The sequence below is a fragment of the Poeciliopsis prolifica genome, unplaced genomic scaffold, assembly GCF_027474105.1.
Source record: "Poeciliopsis prolifica strain line A6 unplaced genomic scaffold, Auburn_PproV2 SCAFFOLD003, whole genome shotgun sequence".
Taxonomy (NCBI): domain Eukaryota; kingdom Metazoa; phylum Chordata; class Actinopteri; order Cyprinodontiformes; family Poeciliidae; genus Poeciliopsis; species Poeciliopsis prolifica.
The window spans coordinates 17609558-17627420 of record NW_026562378.1 but is presented as its reverse complement, the minus strand read 5'-3'; the positions used below and the strand labels follow the sequence as shown (position 1 = coordinate 17627420).

At 36.7% G+C, this 17863-nt stretch overlaps 1 protein-coding gene across 1 annotated transcript; it reads left to right on the top strand.

Annotated features, from left to right (window-relative positions):
• Window positions 1-1658: 1658 nt before the first annotated feature.
• Window positions 1659-16359, top strand: slc6a1b (solute carrier family 6 member 1b). Its single transcript, XM_055027545.1, has 15 exons — window positions 1659-2058; window positions 3226-3644; window positions 3934-4065; window positions 4491-4591; window positions 5005-5114; window positions 5490-5622; window positions 6130-6264; window positions 7288-7391; window positions 7903-8027; window positions 8398-8510; window positions 8746-8877; window positions 11208-11310; window positions 11416-11516; window positions 11768-11935; window positions 13334-16359. The coding sequence occupies exons 2-15, from the start codon at window positions 3398-3400 to the stop codon at window positions 13445-13447; spliced, it is 1818 nt and encodes a 605-aa protein (XP_054883520.1). The 5' UTR covers window positions 1659-2058; window positions 3226-3397; the 3' UTR covers window positions 13448-16359.
• Window positions 16360-17863: the final 1504 nt, after the last annotated feature.

Sequence of the window (17863 nt, the reverse complement as noted above, 5' to 3'; positions counted from 1 at the left end):
CACAGTTTTCAATTTATCTCGCACACCCTGACTCATTTTTATTGGCTGGGACCCTCTTATCATGTTTTGCCAGGAGCAACATAAGCCAACGGCATCTTCCTCTCTGTGGCTGTAATGGATGCAGCATTATTTTTACCCCAAATGTGACCTTTTTAAATCATTTGCTTCTCATGAATGACTTAAAATTTAAATGGATGGAAGTTGAAACACTCATGAGTGTGGTTTGAATGTTTGCAAGGGTGATTAGAGGCAGTCAAAGCTACGCAAAAGACGGGCTTTTTTGTAAAATTTCCCAATCTCACTTTAGTCATAAATAGAGCAATAATGATGAGCAATGTATAGTTGTTTTTACTCATTGCTATCAAGGGTGCAAAAGTAAAAAATCTCAGGGATCGTTCCAAGCCAAGTTGGTAAAAAAAACAACTTATTACTGGATTGATTTGTTCCAATTAGATCGTCTATGAGGCCCAGTGATGTTTCCGTCTGAGCTAAAGCATTGGATGCTGCTTCTGCTGAGTAAAATATTCATAATTAACTTAATTTGACCTGTTATCCTCAAATGGACCTGCAATCTAAACCATCATTCAAGTCAGTGATGGTTCTTGTAAAAATGACACAGCAGAATAAAGTTAACATCCCTGGTACCTAGAATTAGTTTTCCATGATGTCCCTTCATGAGGATGGAGTGTTACATGAGAAACTTAATATTGGAATCAGTAAGTTTCTAATGTATAGTTTGTTTGCATTGTTTCTAAACAAACCTGGACAACATTTGATCTTTTAAGGAAATATCTAAACTACTTAGACAAATAATTTTACTCTTAATAAACCTAACAGGTATTGTTCAAAACACAATTTAAGATTAAGTAAACATCTTCCCTATATGTGAAAACAGAAAAAGAGATGTTAAAAATGATTATTTTTTGCAACGTAAATTTATAAAAATTTCAGGGTAAGGTACAAAAGTTTGGTAAATGCTACAAGTATCGAAAAAACGACGACAGTGGGGTGATTGTGGGGGATTAATAGGTGACTTCTTGTCCAGGACTCGAGTCAATCAAGAACCACCATTGATTACAGGAATAACTTCTTCCCTCTGAGTGGCACTGCATGTTGTTTGCATACAGTGCCACTCTAGACTACTGGCAAATCACTGTAACTATTTACATGGATATTATCAGGATATGACATTTGTGTTAGCATGGTATTTACAGCAGTATCCATCATAAACTACAGGTAGAAATCCAGACATGGTAACCCAGCAACTCAACTTGCTTTGTCTTGATTTATCAAAAATCCACCATATTTGGGTGTCTTTGTAATGTCATCCAAGAATTACAACATAGAAATAGTGATTGTTTTTTTAAATTGAGCTTTTGAAAAAATTGTGTTTTTGGGGAATCCTGCAGTATGTATTTATTATTTATTGCAAACTGGGCTTTTGATATCAATGAATAGTTGTTGATGAAAAAGTAAATGACTTGCAAGTAAACTTGATGTTATTTAATCAGTGGGTATTTTAGGCAACCTTGAAAGTCCACATGCATCAGTTGGGCCTTTGCAGGGTCTGAAAAGAGAGAGTGGGACAGAGAGAGAAGTTCCCGGTGTAAAAAAAAAAAAAGGCTGCATCAGGATATAAAACCTGGAGACAAGAGGATGCTCCTCTCTCAAACCCGCTGCCATCTCAGTGGCGGAAATGTTGGAGTTGGGGTGGGTCGACTTTGAGGTGACATTGACGCTATGTAGATGAGAGTGAGAACCCTGCGCTCCATGTTACGTCCCTGCTCGCTTCAACTCAAACGGCGGCAGCTCCTTTCCCCGTCTTCTCTCCCTGCCTCTCTTTCAGCACCACTCCTTTAAGGACAGCACCTCGCTCTCAAACACGCACTTGTCCACCATCCTCTCCCTCCTTCAGGATCAAATGTCTGCTCCTTGACGGATGCAAAGTTTCCACCTTGGCTTCGCCGAGCGCGAGTAAAAGGAAGTAACTTTTTTGGGGGGGAACATTGGATATTTCCCCGGTGGGAAACAACCGCACAAACAAGCTGTGATTTTACTGTAAGTACATTATTCTTATAAAAACTGTGTTTTGTTTTAATAATTTAACAAAAGAGATATATCTTTGGAATCCTATCCAGAAGCGAGGTGTTAGGACATCGCCACGTCCAGTTGCGATACATTCGGCAAAGCGTGCAGATTTGCGGCTGCTCTTCTTTGGAGGCAGACGAATTTTACCATGACTATTTTTTTTTTAGTTTTTTTAAAGATGTATGACATCTAACGTGAAATATAAAAGGAAAAGTGAGTATTACGCAGAGAAACTGTGCGCTAATGTCGGTCTAACAATCAGTTTGTGCGTCTTATATGCACATTTTGCATAAATTTGGAGCTACAATAACTTCATATATGTTTTCATCCAAATGAAACGCATCTCTCAGGCAACCAGAAACATTTAAGACCTATGTTACCTCACGCCGCTCCAATTACGCACGAAGCGGAGAGCGCTTGAGAGCGCTTCATCTTTCCTTTTACTCCTGTTATTTAAAATGTATTTTGAATATGAAAATAAAATATCCAATCTAAACCCATATATAGGCTACACATATATATTTTTAATTCTAAAGACCGGAGGTTGTTTTTGGGGCATCAAATTATACAGATTAATTAGGGAATAAACCTGTATGGTGAATGGATGGATAAAAGAAATCTGTTGAAGGTGCAGCTCCTGCGAGAGTTATTAGCCTCTCCAGGTGATTCATTAGACGTGGGCTTTGCGACTGCGACTCCTAAATGTGTTTAATTGCTCTGCTCTCGTACCAGAGCACTGGGAAGTGGGCCATTGAATGTAGAGCACAATGAATCAAGGACAAGAGCAGGGCTCTAAATTTCTTCTAACACGGATCCACTTCAGGCCATCAGAAGTGATTCTTGCTGTGGGATGAGTCCTTATTTGATCCCGGTGAGGTCCATTTACTGTGCGGCAGGTCTTTCGAAAACTAAAATAAAATAAACAGATATATATATATATATAATATAATATATATATATATATATTATATATATATATATATATAATATATATATATATATATATATATATATATATATATATATATATACAAACACACACATTTATAACATTTTACATGAAAATCAAAATTTCAATTTTTGTGGAAAAAAAAGAGAAGAGAAAACAGTATATTAACCAGTTCTTTCTTTTTTCAGGGTCTCTTTCTCGCCCTCGTACCTCATCACTCAGACCTTCAATCATCCCTTTTCTCACGGCTTCTCTCTGGGGACTACGATAGTGCAGGACGGATACGCCGCGCTCTGTCTGGACTGGTGCTGAAACCACCATCTCTACGTTGGGCAGGACCTTCCAACACAGACCTTCAGTATGGCCACAAACGGAACCAAAGCCTCGGACGGACACGTCTTAACCGAGACCGTGAACGACGCGCCCAGCACCACGCCAAATGACAAACCCAAAACACTGGTGGTGAAGGTGCAGAAGACGAAAAAGGACATACCCGAAAGAGAAACGTGGGGTGGGAAATTTGACTTTCTCCTCTCTTGTGTCGGATACGCAATCGGACTGGGAAATGTGTGGAGATTTCCTTACTTGTGTGGGAAAAACGGCGGAGGTAATCAGGAATTATTTCACTATTTTCAACAAACACCAAAACGGAACGTAAAGGTGACGCGACCAAACCTCGAGAGCATAATTCTGGAGAGTTTGAAATAAAAGAAATCTTAAGTGTATCTTCTCATCAACGCCGTGCGTAATTGCGCACAAGCAGAAATAAAAGAAAATCTGCGCGCTTTTCTGGGTGCAGCCTGAAACCAAATACTCCCTCTACCAAGTAACATGTTGGATTATAGTGAATATTAATTTCATGATTCACACACTTTTGCTTCTCACCTCTCATCCAGGGGCCTTCTTGATTCCCTACTTTTTGACGCTGGTATTTGCTGGCATGCCCCTATTCTTTCTGGAGACGGCTCTCGGTCAATACACTTCTATTGGAGGTCTCGGAGTGTGGAAGCTGGCCCCAATGTTCAAAGGTAATAAAATATATAACTAACTGGATTAATTAATAGTTGAATCTTCATTACTCACATGTGATTGGTATGTTCCTATGTAGAAACTTTATATTCTAAACAGTTTGCCTTCACTATGTTATGACAAAGAAGCAATCTGAATGCATGCAATTGAAATTGAATCTTTGTTTGATTTTATTACATTGGTTGCTAGTGAGTATATATTTTTGGATAAAAACTGAGTCTGTTTGTCTTATAAAATCTCTTCAGATGGCTTTTTTTATCATTAGAATAATACAAATGTATTAATTTCACTGAACTGAATTAAAATAAAGTGAATTGAATAGAGGTCAGATAAAATAAAACCTTACCTTTCAAACTACTTTTTGTTTTTTCTCTCTCTTTTTTTTAACATAGAGTTAAAAATATCCCTGTATTTTGTATTCCAGGTGTGGGTCTGGCTGCTGCTGTTCTATCTTTTTGGCTCAATATCTATTACATTGTAATCATTGCTTGGGCTATTTACTATCTGTACAACTCCTTCACCACTGTGAGTATATTCACTCTGTAAAATCATGACAGCCTCTCCCTTTATGTCATTCAAAGCGTAGCTGTTCTTTTTAATGTATCTTTACATCGTAATTTACTTTAGTCATGTGGCAGGCTGCTTGCCAGAACCTCTTATGTAAGGCTGCACAACCCTTTAACAGAGTATGACTTTTATTACTTCCTTTCCCGCATAATTAGCGCCACACACAAGGTATTGATAAATGCATTCTGCGATGAAGCATTCACTCCACTGAGAAAACCATGAAATCTCAATGTCCCGAATGAGCATCACAGTCTTGGCTGCCTGACAGCTAAGACTGAGAATGGGACTCGGTGATGGGAGCGGGTTCGAGAAAAAAAGAGCTTTCTCCCTGTCGCTATGTGTGTTTTTTTTTTTCTTCTCCTCATTTTCAGGACCTGCCATGGAAGACATGTGGCAACGCCTGGAACACAGATCGCTGCTACACTAACTACACCATCGCAGACACGACAAACCTCACCAGTGCTGTGGTGGAGTTCTGGGAGTAAGTTGGACATCTGAGTCGCCACAGTCTGAAATGTTGTGAACAGATTAAATCTGATAAGGTCACTGCCTGCCAGTGAGGGTAACAAAGGGTCAGATTAGGGATCAGAGATAGGCTGATGTAGCAGTTTGCATGCTATGAACCAGATCCTTGAGTAGAGAATTTGCTTCAAGACATTTTTAGAAAAAAAAAAAAGAAAAAAGATACAAACAATGCAAAACAAAATGCAAAAAACAAAACAAAAAAAGACTTTGGAGTTTCAGGGGGAAAACTAAATGTCTACATACCAAGATGCATGGATGCATATTTGTCCATCAATGAGATTCATGTTACTCTTCTTCATAACAGTATGGCCACTTTGCTTTTTCGCTACAGACGTAACATGCACCAGCTGACGGACGGTTTGGAAAAGCCTGGGGAGGTCAGGATTCCACTTGCCATCACTCTCGCCATTGCATGGGTGCTCGTCTATTTCTGTATCTGGAAGGGGGTCAGCTGGACAGGCAAAGTGAGTAAACAAAGAGGCTAAACAAACAAATAGAGTATCAGAGTCTGCAGTAAAGATAAAGGATTACTTATGAGATATCTTCTAAAATCTGCTTTACTGTTTATTGGTGTAGTTTTTTGTCATTGGCATACAGTACATTAAAAACAACTAAATAACAAAAGGAAAGCTCTTTAATTCAAGTAATTGAACATATTTGCTTATTTTACAAAAAGGTCAGTGTCCTCTTCATTTTAATGACTTATTAAGTTGAATGCACAGGCGTAAAATTGGCTCAGATAAGAAGGTGAAAGTGCACTGGGAGTGTGCTGAACCTACTCATCCTGAGGTCATTTTGTCTCAGAAGAAGGACTGACTGGGACACTGCAGTGCTGTGGGGATGGTGCCACAGTAACAGTAAATTGACAATTTGAGCTAAATAGCTTTTTTGTAGAACAAATATACTCAATCCAACATGTAATTGTACTTTACAGAATGTAGCGATTGCTCTAACAGTGACGTGTCTCACAGGTTGTCTACTTCTCGGCAACATACCCTTACTTTATGCTGTTCATCCTGTTTTGCCGTGGCGTCACTCTGCCTGGAGCTTTTGACGGGATTCTCTTCTACATCACACCAGACTTCCAGAAACTCAAAGAGTCTGAGGTGAGTCTTTTGACTTGTGTTGAGAAAGATTCAGCTGTGTGACATAAACTGCAGACCAGGAGGCTCCAGAGCATGAACTGTGCCAGAAAATGGATGTGTTTCTCTCTTTTGACATAAAATTTCCAAAGTTGTGAGTTGACTACAGAGAGGTCTGTATATGGAAGAACATTCAGAGTGCTGATATGTTAATGGGATTTTTGCAGATGCAGTGCTATGCAAAATATTTTGGACATTTTTGTCTCCTTTCAACTTCCTTTCAATTTATACTTTGTGTTGACAGACCAACACAAAGTATGACATAATGTGTGATGTGGAAGGAAAATAATACATGGTTTCCTAAATAAAAAAAACATAACAAGCGTAACATGCATTCATATCCATTCCAGTTGCACTGGTTCCCCTAAAAAAGTCCAAACAGCTAACTCCAGAAGTTACAAAATTATAAAACAAACTCAATAAGAGTGCATTAACTTCTGCATAATTCTCAGTTTAAGTGGACAAAATTGATGACAGAACATTTTTGTGCTCTCCATTAATCATAAATTTAGAAAAAAATGGCAAGAAAGTTAAAAAAAAAAGAGTCTTACTTAGAGTTGCCACAAATTTGTGTTGCTCTGTCAGATGCAATCCCAGTATTTTACTGTGACATTTGCATTATAGTAAGTACTTCTCAAAACCATAGTGGGTACAGATCAATACACACAATACAATGCAATATACTATTTAAATTTAAAGCTAAACATACATGTTGCTGGTTAGTTTAAATTCAAAGGATATGTGGCCAACGTTTAATTAATTCACGCGTGAATGTCACTATTGAGATGACACTATGCTTTTAGTATTGAGAACGGTGTGATGAGAGTGGAGGTTCTTTTTGCTATTACTGTTTAAACAAAATAATGGACATTTCAATATCAATCTCTCAAGCTAATAATTTAGAAAAAATGCTTCAACATCCCAAAAAATTTGCAGATATTCATTTCTACACAGTGACTGGCATGTTTTCTAATCCCTGTGTGTCAGGTATGGCTCGATGCTGCCACGCAGATCTTCTTTTCCTACGGTCTGGGATTAGGTTCTCTGATTGCGCTCGGCAGCTACAATCCCTTCAATAACAACGTCTACAGGTAGGTGACACAAGTATGCTGCCTTAAGGCTCATTTATCACTGCAAATTTACAGCTCTGATCGCCCACATGGCATTTTTACAGAAATAATGCAAATGTCTCCAATTTGTTGTTTTTGTGTCAACTCTACAGTAAAAACCTTTCTTTATTTTTATCAGGGCAATTGATAACACAGGATTCATTGTTAATTTATTTTGGTTGTTTTTTTGTTTTTACAATTAAACAATATGTAACTCATTTTATGTCTCATCCATAGTCAGCTTAAAGAATAAAGACTGGTCAGGGGCAAAAGTGCACATATTGAACAATATTAAAGCACACTGCTGTTTAAAAAAAATTTAAAAATAAAAAGAGGTTAGCACAAACTGCATGCTGTGGTTCTGCAGGACACAAAATGGCTTTCGAGTTCTCCCTCCTCCTTTCCGCTCAAACGTTTCTCTCCAATGTGTGACGGGGTGATAAGGAATTGATACAGCCGTAACAATGGCCTGTGCTCTGTCTCTCCCCTGCAGAGATTCTATCATTGTCTGCTGCATCAACTCCTTCACCAGTATGTTTGCTGGCTTTGTCATCTTTTCCATTGTGGGATTCATGGCTAATGTAACAAAGAGGCCAATTGCTGATGTGGCGGCCTCAGGTAATTGCAATCAACGTTGAAATACAACAATAGACAATGTAACAATGCAACAATAGACACAAGGACAAGATTATACATATATGTATATCATTTCACTGAATTTTATATATTTACAATCAGAAAGAAATACTGGGATATTTATTAAAAGAAAGGCTAATTTCTTTTATGTTTGTTGGACAATTAAGTTGAATTTTCTCCCAAGATATTTATTTAAATAACAACTTCTATTTCTATATTTTATTAATTTATCTTTTTTCTGTATTACATTTGCTCAACATTTGCAAGGGTTCTTCTTTATTGATACCAATAACATATGCTTACTAAATTTCCCACTGTATATTTGAGCTAACAGTAATTTATCTTACATCAGGACCTGGCCTGGCATTTTTGGCATATCCTGAAGCCGTCACCCAGCTGCCTGTCTCTCCTCTCTGGGCCATATTATTTTTCTCCATGCTGCTGATGCTGGGAATCGACAGCCAGGTGAAAATAATCCAATAAATATGGTCTGATTTTTGGACCGTTCCAATACATATTTAGCTAAAATTGTTTTTTAAAGCTCTAACTCATGACATGATTCTGTCCTCATGTCACAGAATTTCATTATTGCTACTTATCCATGTACTTTGCTATAGTGCACTAAAAAATTGCAATGATTTTACTGTAACAGCAGTGTGTTAAGTGACACAGTTTTAAAATGGCTCTACAAACTTTACAGTTCTGCACTGTGGAAGGTTTCATCACTGCACTGGTTGATGAGTTTCCTCACATCCTCCGAAAGCGTAGAGAAATCTTCATCGCTGTCGTCTGCCTTGTTTCTTATATTATTGGCCTGTCCAACATCACACAGGTAAGTATGTGGCAGTATTAAGCACGAGTTTCCTCTGTGTTTCTGTTTTTTATGAGATTGATTCTAACAGAAATAAAAGGCTGTTCAGATAAATATTACCACTTCTTAATTGTACATTTTGATTTCCGAAAGACAAGCTACAGTTTTCCTGTTTAACTTTTGAAGAGTTTCATGTGTAGTAAGGCATTTATTAGGTCTTATTCAAGTTTTAAACTGCTAATTTTCTGTAGCTGCTATTTATGCTGCAGTGCCACTGCTAATGCACCAGTGAGTGCCTCTTTGTTAGAGTTTCCCCCACTAAGAGAGAGAGACTGTTACCTCTATGTGTGTTTCACTGGAAAGAGGGAAGGTCCTGATTGTTGTTGTTGTGTATGAACCAAACAGTTGTTTAAATGACTCAGTCTTCTTGAAGTTTCTGAATAATCTTTTGCAAAGGATATCATTTGGGGATCCTGGGCAGCTTCAATGAATAACAATGGGGTTGCTTGAAGATCTGTGAATCTGAGGAATGACTCCCAGATTATATTACAAGCAATGTTTTCTTTTTGAACTTCTTGGACTTGGACACGCACAATAATTTTAACACAAGCTGGTCAGTCTGACTGATTTTGCAATTGTATATTGATATCTATGTGTTATATATTTGAGTGAGGCCATTGTTGTCAGCTGGTAGTGACACACTCAAAGAGGTCATATGGGTGAACTGGGAATATGTGGCAGTAAGTTCTTTTAAGGACATTCTCAACTCTTTCTGAAGAGTTTCTCAAAGTAATCCAGGAAAGGTTGAGGATTTAGAACTGGCCTTGAGCAGAATCTCCATATTGCAGATGAACTATATACTTTAGAGACCATAAGAGCTTCTGACAGCCACCAGTCGTATTAGATACCATAAAGCTGAAGAGGGAAGATTTTAGGATTTGTTAACTCGTAAGATTTCTGAAGACATTGATAGCAGATGAGCAGCAGAAGTGTGATTTTTGTGGTTAAAAGTGTGAAAAATTAAGTTTTCAAGGAATTTGAAGGTACATTGCAAAATGACTTTCGTTTGGTCTTGGAAAGGTTTTTGAAGTATTGTTTGGCAAGTTGAATAGAAAGATGAATACTACTCTCATGCTCTGTTACCTTGGAATGGTGAACTGAAGACCTGGGAATTGTCAAACTGTATAAGGAATACTTATTTGATTTCCTCATTTGCAATTCCATCATATCCCTTTAGGAAAGACACGATCAAAGGACTTCACCAGTTCAGAGGTTGGTCTGGTATTTAAAAAGCTCCCAGGCAGCAAGTTGACAAGATTTAAACCAAGATACTGAAGGTGTACATATTATTGTGTTTTCATTAATGACAGATGTCTTCAGTATCTTTGGAGAAAGGGGACAAGTCTTTGATTCAGAAGTGTCATTGTGGTCTTTCTTCTGGTTGTTGAAGAGTGACCTGGAAATTAACCCTTTTGGAATCACCAAGTGGGTTAAGATGAGTTTGGTTGACTGGTCCAGAAGAGTTTTTTGGACCTCGACATGCCATTTGACTGAGTCTGCCAAGATAATTTGTAACGGATCCTGTCAGAGAAAAAGGTACTGTCCTTCAATCAACACAAGAACTGTGTCTGCACTGTCAATGTTAAGCTTGTTTCGAGCGCAGGCTGGCCTCAACCAGTGCTGGCACTGATCTTGTATGTGGTGTTCACTGGCAGGATTTGAAAGGACAGGTGTGGAGAGAAAAGTGTCTGGTCAGGCAATCTCTGGTAATCTTGGCATTTTGCTTTTTGATCCTGTTGGCATCTTCAGGTTAAAACCTTAGACATTCACTAAAGTTTGCTGCATCCAAGTTTGAATTAGCTAGCATAATATTTCCTGTATGAGACCATGGATCAAAGTATTGACTTTAGTATTGAGCAGTCTTTACAGCTTATGGTCTGCTTGAACCATGGTAATTGGAGTTTTAAATGAATACATAAAAAAATACAAATATTTCACCACAGAAAATTATTGTAGCTATGCATAAAACTCAGAGGTTAAATAGTCCCTCTGTTCCTCCAGAACTTGATTCTAAAAGGAAATTAACCACTTTTGGCAATGCAAACTAACAATCTTTTCTGTTTGTAATAAATTACCACAGTAACAGGTCTCTTACAAATAAGACACAAAAAAAATCCATATAAATATGTCCCACAGAAATAGTCATTACTGTAGGCTCAGATTTTACACTTCATTATTCCTCCAGACCAGTTTGAGATTTATGTGGCTGCACATAAATACAGCTACATTTTATCTTTATGTTTACAATTTCCTACTAGCCTCATTATCTTCGATTCATTCTTAATTTGCAGGGTGGACTGTATGTGTTTAAGCTCTTTGACTACTACTCAGCGAGTGGGATGTCCCTGCTTTTCCTGGTCTTCTTTGAGTGTATCTCAATTTCATGGTTCTACGGTGAGCATTTTTTTTCATAGTGCATGTAAAAATGACTCAAGTCTCAAAAGTCATATACAGATTATGAAACAAAACATCTTTATCTTGTTAATTTTTTACATGCAGGTGTGAATAAATTCTTTGACAACATTGAGGAAATGATTGGCTACAGGCCCTGTCTGTGGTGGAAGGCCTGCTGGGTTGTTTTCACTCCTCTCATTGTGGCTGTAAGTGTTACCTGTTGTAATATTTAACAATAAACCATTGCAGTTTAATAGTATGTATTTGAATCGTTACACCTTTTGTCATGCTATATCCCCAAATTTCCCTGTTACTGTTGTTTTATGAGAAAGACAAAGATAAACCTATACACACTGTGGATGCTGGTCAGAGTTATTGGGAAAATGGGATATAATGGACAAAATGACTATCAATGTATGATGCTGAGATATGTATTTTTTGTCCCTCTATTTTCCAGGGAGTGTTCTTGTTCAGTGCAGTGCAGATGGTTCCCCTTACTATGGGAGATTATGTGTTCCCTAGCTGGGGTCAGGGAGTTGGTTGGTTCATGGCCCTATCCTCCATGATTCTCATCCCAGGCTACATGGGCTACATGTTCCTGACACTCAAAGGCACCTACAAAGAGGTAAGATGTTATCACCATATATATATCTTCTTTTGAATTTACCTATTTAAACTCAGTGTGCCATACATCTGTTTGAATAAAGCTGCAAATTAGGCCCAGAATATTTGCATAATTCTGAAATCTGCAGCCAAGAAAATGGTGTTGTCAGTTTCTAGTGGATTACTGTTTTTTATAAACTCACTTTAACTTACTGTGCATTGGTATATTACGACAAAATAAGCTCTCCAGATTTTATACAAAACATAATCTTTACACGAATACTCAGTCACATTTGTTACCACAAAGTCAAACTGGAATCTATTCACCTAGAATCAACAGTAAGAATTAATTTGTTGACCTGAAGACAAAACGGTACCCAAATGTAAAAGAGAAAAATGCTGAGCTTTACTTTGTCTTATTTTCTTCAGAGGATTAAAACTAAACTCTGGCACCATGATTCAGTGATTTTTAATGAACAAACTCACAAGCATGCTTGATAGAGAAATAATAAACTGAAATGAAGAGTGTTACTGTGATAAAAGGATTAGTGAAAGAAAAATGATTAGTTGTATAAAGCGTTTTTTTTATAGCTTTTTGTTTCAACAGCCACCGAGCTCTGAGAAAACCATCTGCAGTGATGAAGTCCTATTTTATTGATCTGCCTGTCCTAATCAATAACAGACTTTTTTAGCTCAGCATTTACATTATTGGCTGCTTGATATCTACTGCAGCACAATGTACATAATACAGCTCCCAGTGACAATTATAGCTTATAGATTCTGAAAGTGCAAATCATAATTGCTCACACTGCAAAAGAGGCTATGAGAGGCGAAATGCAGCTGTCAGATCGTGGCGTACCAGCTGATGGCTGATTGTGTAATTGTAGCAATCAGGTAGCTGAATGCTGCTCTGCTTTCAGGCCAACACTTAGTTTCACAAACACTTCATAAAAAGACTGTAGAAGTGTGCAGCCCAACTTGGAAACTTAACGTTTTTTGATAATTTGGTAAATTTTTTGGACACTGACATCCTCCTTGTAATTGCAGATGTGGCATCAATGTGAATTTACTTTCTTATTGTGTAGAAAAAAGAATCAACACATCCCTATTGAACGTTTTGTAATTGTTTCAACCACGACTCTGACCTGAAAGCCAAAGAAAAATTATGTAACATATAAATATAATTCTGATTTATAAAAATGTACTTACAAAAGAGAAAACAAAAACAAAAACTCTTCAAGAGAAGCATACAGACTAATGATTTATGATCTGATGAAATTAGTTATATTGCTTTTTTTGTAAATCAATCATCAAGTGTGAAGACTTTATATATATATATATATATATATATATATATATATATATATATATATAAATCATGTCTGCAGAAACAGTTTTTTAATCCCTCTGATCTTCTCAGCGCCTGCGCATGATGATCAAACCTCTGACTCTGGTGAAGGCTCAGGAAAATGGCCCAGATCAGCAGGCAGAAAGCCAGAATCAAAACCCTGCCAATGAGGAAGCATACATCTAAAAAGAAATAACTAAGCTCTGCCTGCCTCTCTGTTTGAACGGCCAGACTGGCGCTGCACCGTAATCAAGGTTGGGAACAACCACTAGACTTCTACGTCTGCTTTTATTCACCTACCTCCTGGGGACATGTGAAACCAACCTGATTACATGGTTATTTTAAAGGGGGTTGTTCTGTTTCTTTATTTTTATAATACAGAGATATAAAACTTATGAAGAAGAAGAAGAAACAAAAACAGCAAAGTTGTTGTGATATTTTGAATTTCATTATGCAAAAGTTTAGCCCTCTTAGAAAAAGCAAATGTGACTTAGAGAACTACTGTATATTGAAGATATATAATTTAAATCCGAAGGCCCTCATTGATTCAATAATATCACTATGAAAATTATAATAGTCAACTAATCTCAAAATACTGTACAAAGAAAATTGTGAGTAAAATGTATTTTATTTTGTAAATGAGATAAATACTTTAAAATGAATGGAGTGTAGCTGTTAAACAAAAAGCAAAAGTTTTATGGATTAAAAGTTTAATATAGATCAATTTCAAGCAAAGACAATATGGGAATGTGCAACAGGTAAGGCCAAATCTGTTTGTATGTGTAAATTATATCTTAGCCAGACTATCACTCCCTTGCAGAATCGCGCACCTCTTTGGAAATGTTTACTACTCTTGTTGGGGGCTACATTAGAAAAGCACAAGTACCTTGTGGTATTTTGAATACTTCTTTTTGGCATGACTGAAACCTGTGACAACAGCAAAAATAACTTATATAAGATACTTAACAAGACTGTTATGACTGTTTTATTTGTTTTCTAAAGAACATATAATTTGTATGTTGTCTCCGTTTAGGGTCATTTTTTTAGATTATTTTCTATACGTGAACGTGAGAAGGACCAAATTGCTTGCTATCATTTGAACATTTTGTGTAGGCGTTTTACCTGCAGACTAAATATGGATAGAATAATGCACCCTTTTGATGCAGAAAAGCAATAGTTAGGAAAAATAAAACAGCATCAGTGTACAAGCACAAGGTTATTCTACAGACTAAAGCCTCTAATATGAAAGGTATAGCCATGTTAGAAATCCCACAGTTGCTCTGTGCTCTTTACGGTTCCATTTTGAAAGCAATTGTTTGAAAAATGTATATTTTTAAGTAACTGGGGGATGGTTAAGAGGGGATAAAGTACTGAGTGAAGCAGTTACTGCATGCTGCCTTGACAGGCACCCAGCGTTGGCGGTAGAAAAATGGATTTCTGTGACAGCTACCGATGTTCTGCCTGTTCTTGTTTACTTGTAAATCTGTCTAGTAACCCACTCCTCAGGAACAAATGTAGATATGACAAAACAGTTTTAGGCCCCAACTTGATTCACCAAAAGAATTATAACTCTATCTAGAAAAATGTAGTCATTGAAACCTGTCCAAAAATTCTTCATGAATTTTTCTGTCCAAAAAAAATTCATGAAGAATTTAACATCTTATCATCTTTGTGATAAGATACTATGTGCTTTCTTGTTCTTAAAGCACTAACTTGTCATGTCATGTAATAGACATGATATGACAAGTTTGGGTGAAAATTACATGGCGTTACTGTATTTCAACAAATATTTGAAACATACAAATATCACATTATCCAATTACTTTCTTAAATAGACAAGTAATACCTATTTCTGCAGCTACCAAACTAATGTAAGATATTGATTACATTTTAAATATAATATCAGTGATTCCCTGTTATAACATAAACCACTTCATAAATGCCATCTTGACAGATTTTCTACAACAGTAACTCTGCAAGACATGGGCATTTTAACTCTGTTGTATGATATCTTCAAAACTCCCATTAACAAGCAAAAAATTAATTACAGTGTTTTGAATTTATTCCTGAAATATTGTCAAACTGGGATTGATGTCAATCCCAACCCAAGTTCATATTTCAGACTTGTAATGAATGCAGCATAAGCATCCAATCTGTGGTTCTTTTACCAGACAAATGCTATAAGTAGCCCAAAGGTAAAAGACAGTATCAGTACAAAGATTCCTCATCACTCTATGTTTTGTTCAGCCAGCAATATTTCCAAACAATTGGATTTATCTTTAGGAAAAAGTGTTTTAGCTTTTTTTCAGGTAACTGTCAAGCACTTTCATTGTGGCACTTTCTCAAGCATCTCATTAAAACCAGCAGGAAGACAATGAGAGAAAAGTAATGTGAACGTTGATGTGTCTGGATACCAGTAAACTATACCTGTTCTGTAATGGTCCATCTGGAATAAGGTGTATATATATATCATTAATTAATTCTCAGAGCGAGGAGCTTTTTTATCAACCAGAGGACTAAATACTGTTAGCATAAAAACACACAAGCACATGCCACATAGGCCACCAACTCAAGCTATGAAGAAAAGAGAAACATTGCATATCTAATAATACTTTATTCTGTGAATGATTCCAGTATAAAAGCAAACATGGATTTTAACTTTATCACAAACTACTAACAAGGTGACAAAGAAGGATCAAGACAACATGCTATTATGGCAGCTACATACAGCAGGTACCAGGCTGAATCATTCCCATTCCTTAAAACTGTACTGACTTTTTTTTTTTTAAATATATGAATCAAAATGTGCAATGATGCAAGGGTTCCATGAATTTTGTATAAAGTTAACACACCGCATTTTCTCTCTTGAATGATATTGTAAACTGGACTGTGTAATACATGTATCTGTAAATGTCCGTATACACTGAGTTTTTCTTTATTCTGTCTAAATGTTGAATGGAAAAAATGTGACAAGTTTTGCTGTTTTCTGCAATAATACTGTCTCAGAAATTAAGGCACATATCTCTCTCCACTGTAAAAATTATGACAACAATTACAGAATAGAGTAATAATAAAAAGATAATAATAATAATAATAATGTTATAGAAATGTCTAGTCAGGGAATATTGTTTTGTATATTTTTAGCTGTTATATGGGCCTAATGTAAAATATTATATGTAAAAATATAATAAATGTGTTTAGATGGTGTTCTATGAAAAAGCATGATTGCTATATATGTTCTCTGCAAAATTAAATAAAGATCTATAGATTATAAAGTCTGCAATGTGTCATTTTCACCGCATCTGTTTGAAGCACTATAAACCAGCATAATACATAACGGATGTATTATAAAACCATTTCACTTTCTGCAATGGATGATACTTTTTGAGTACCTCCAAACCGTATCAAAACATACAAAACACTTCAAATGCTCTCACTGAGATGGCTGCTGTTGATGCTGACCTGCTCGGTAATATGCTAATGCTATATTTATTACATAAGTGGAAATGAATATGCAATCAGGCTCATCACCCCAAAGATGTTAGCTGTAAACCTGGCTGATGGTATCTGACAAAAAGCTTTTCTGCTGCTACAGTAACATCCCTTTAACACCTGCACAAACCGAAGCTGTTCTGGATAACATCCAATATGTCCCAGCCACAATTCGTCCTCTGGCAGCGCCTGAGCAGTTACTCTCCTTAGTTGTAATCAGAGATGCATAGCAACTAGTTGTAGAGTAGCTCCCTCAAGTTATATGGTTTCCACTGGTGCACAACAATCTTCAAATCTGACCACAGATTCTCAACTGGATTGGGATGATCAAGGTTTATAGGGAATGTCTATTTAGCTGTCATATGTATAGTTAATTATTTACTCATGTGACACAAATTAAAGTGTTATAAAACAGCCAATATGTTTACAGAAGCAACTGTTGCATGTCCAAAAGGATTTTAAATTTGTCGGCAGAAATGAGAAACTGCTACCATGATGTGAACAATGACTGAATGTCATTGTTTGGTTTGAAGGTTAACAATTATGAGAAATTCAATTCTCATCAGAAAAATACTGCAATTAAAAAAAAAAAACTACAATTTTGAGCAAAATGAGGACTGCAATTGTAAAGATAAGCTGATATATCAATCAATACATGGTCGTTTTTCACTTGGACAAGCATGCTTACAGACAATTTTTATGATGTTGTCTCCTGCTTTACACACAAAGCAGAAGACAAAACCCTTTTTACAGATCTGCACTGTGCTGAGCTAAGCACCACCTTTCTGAAGGACAATGCTCTGGCAGCACACCAAAACTGATTAACATCTGTGGTTTTATTTCAGAACATACCTAAGCAGTGATGACTGAGCAGAGTGTTATTTTGATGTGAGAAAGGCAACGCAGCTTCATTTTTAGTTTGTCTAATCCCATTGGCACAGAAACTGTGAGGGTGTCAGGATGTAGATGTTGCTGAAGCTGCCTAACTTCATCTCCTGACCATGTGCCAGTACTGCTTCATATATAACTGTCCTTGACAGGAGAATTTTTTACATTATGTATTTAGGGGTTTCTTAGCCCAATATTGTGGTTCCAACTTAATATGGACTA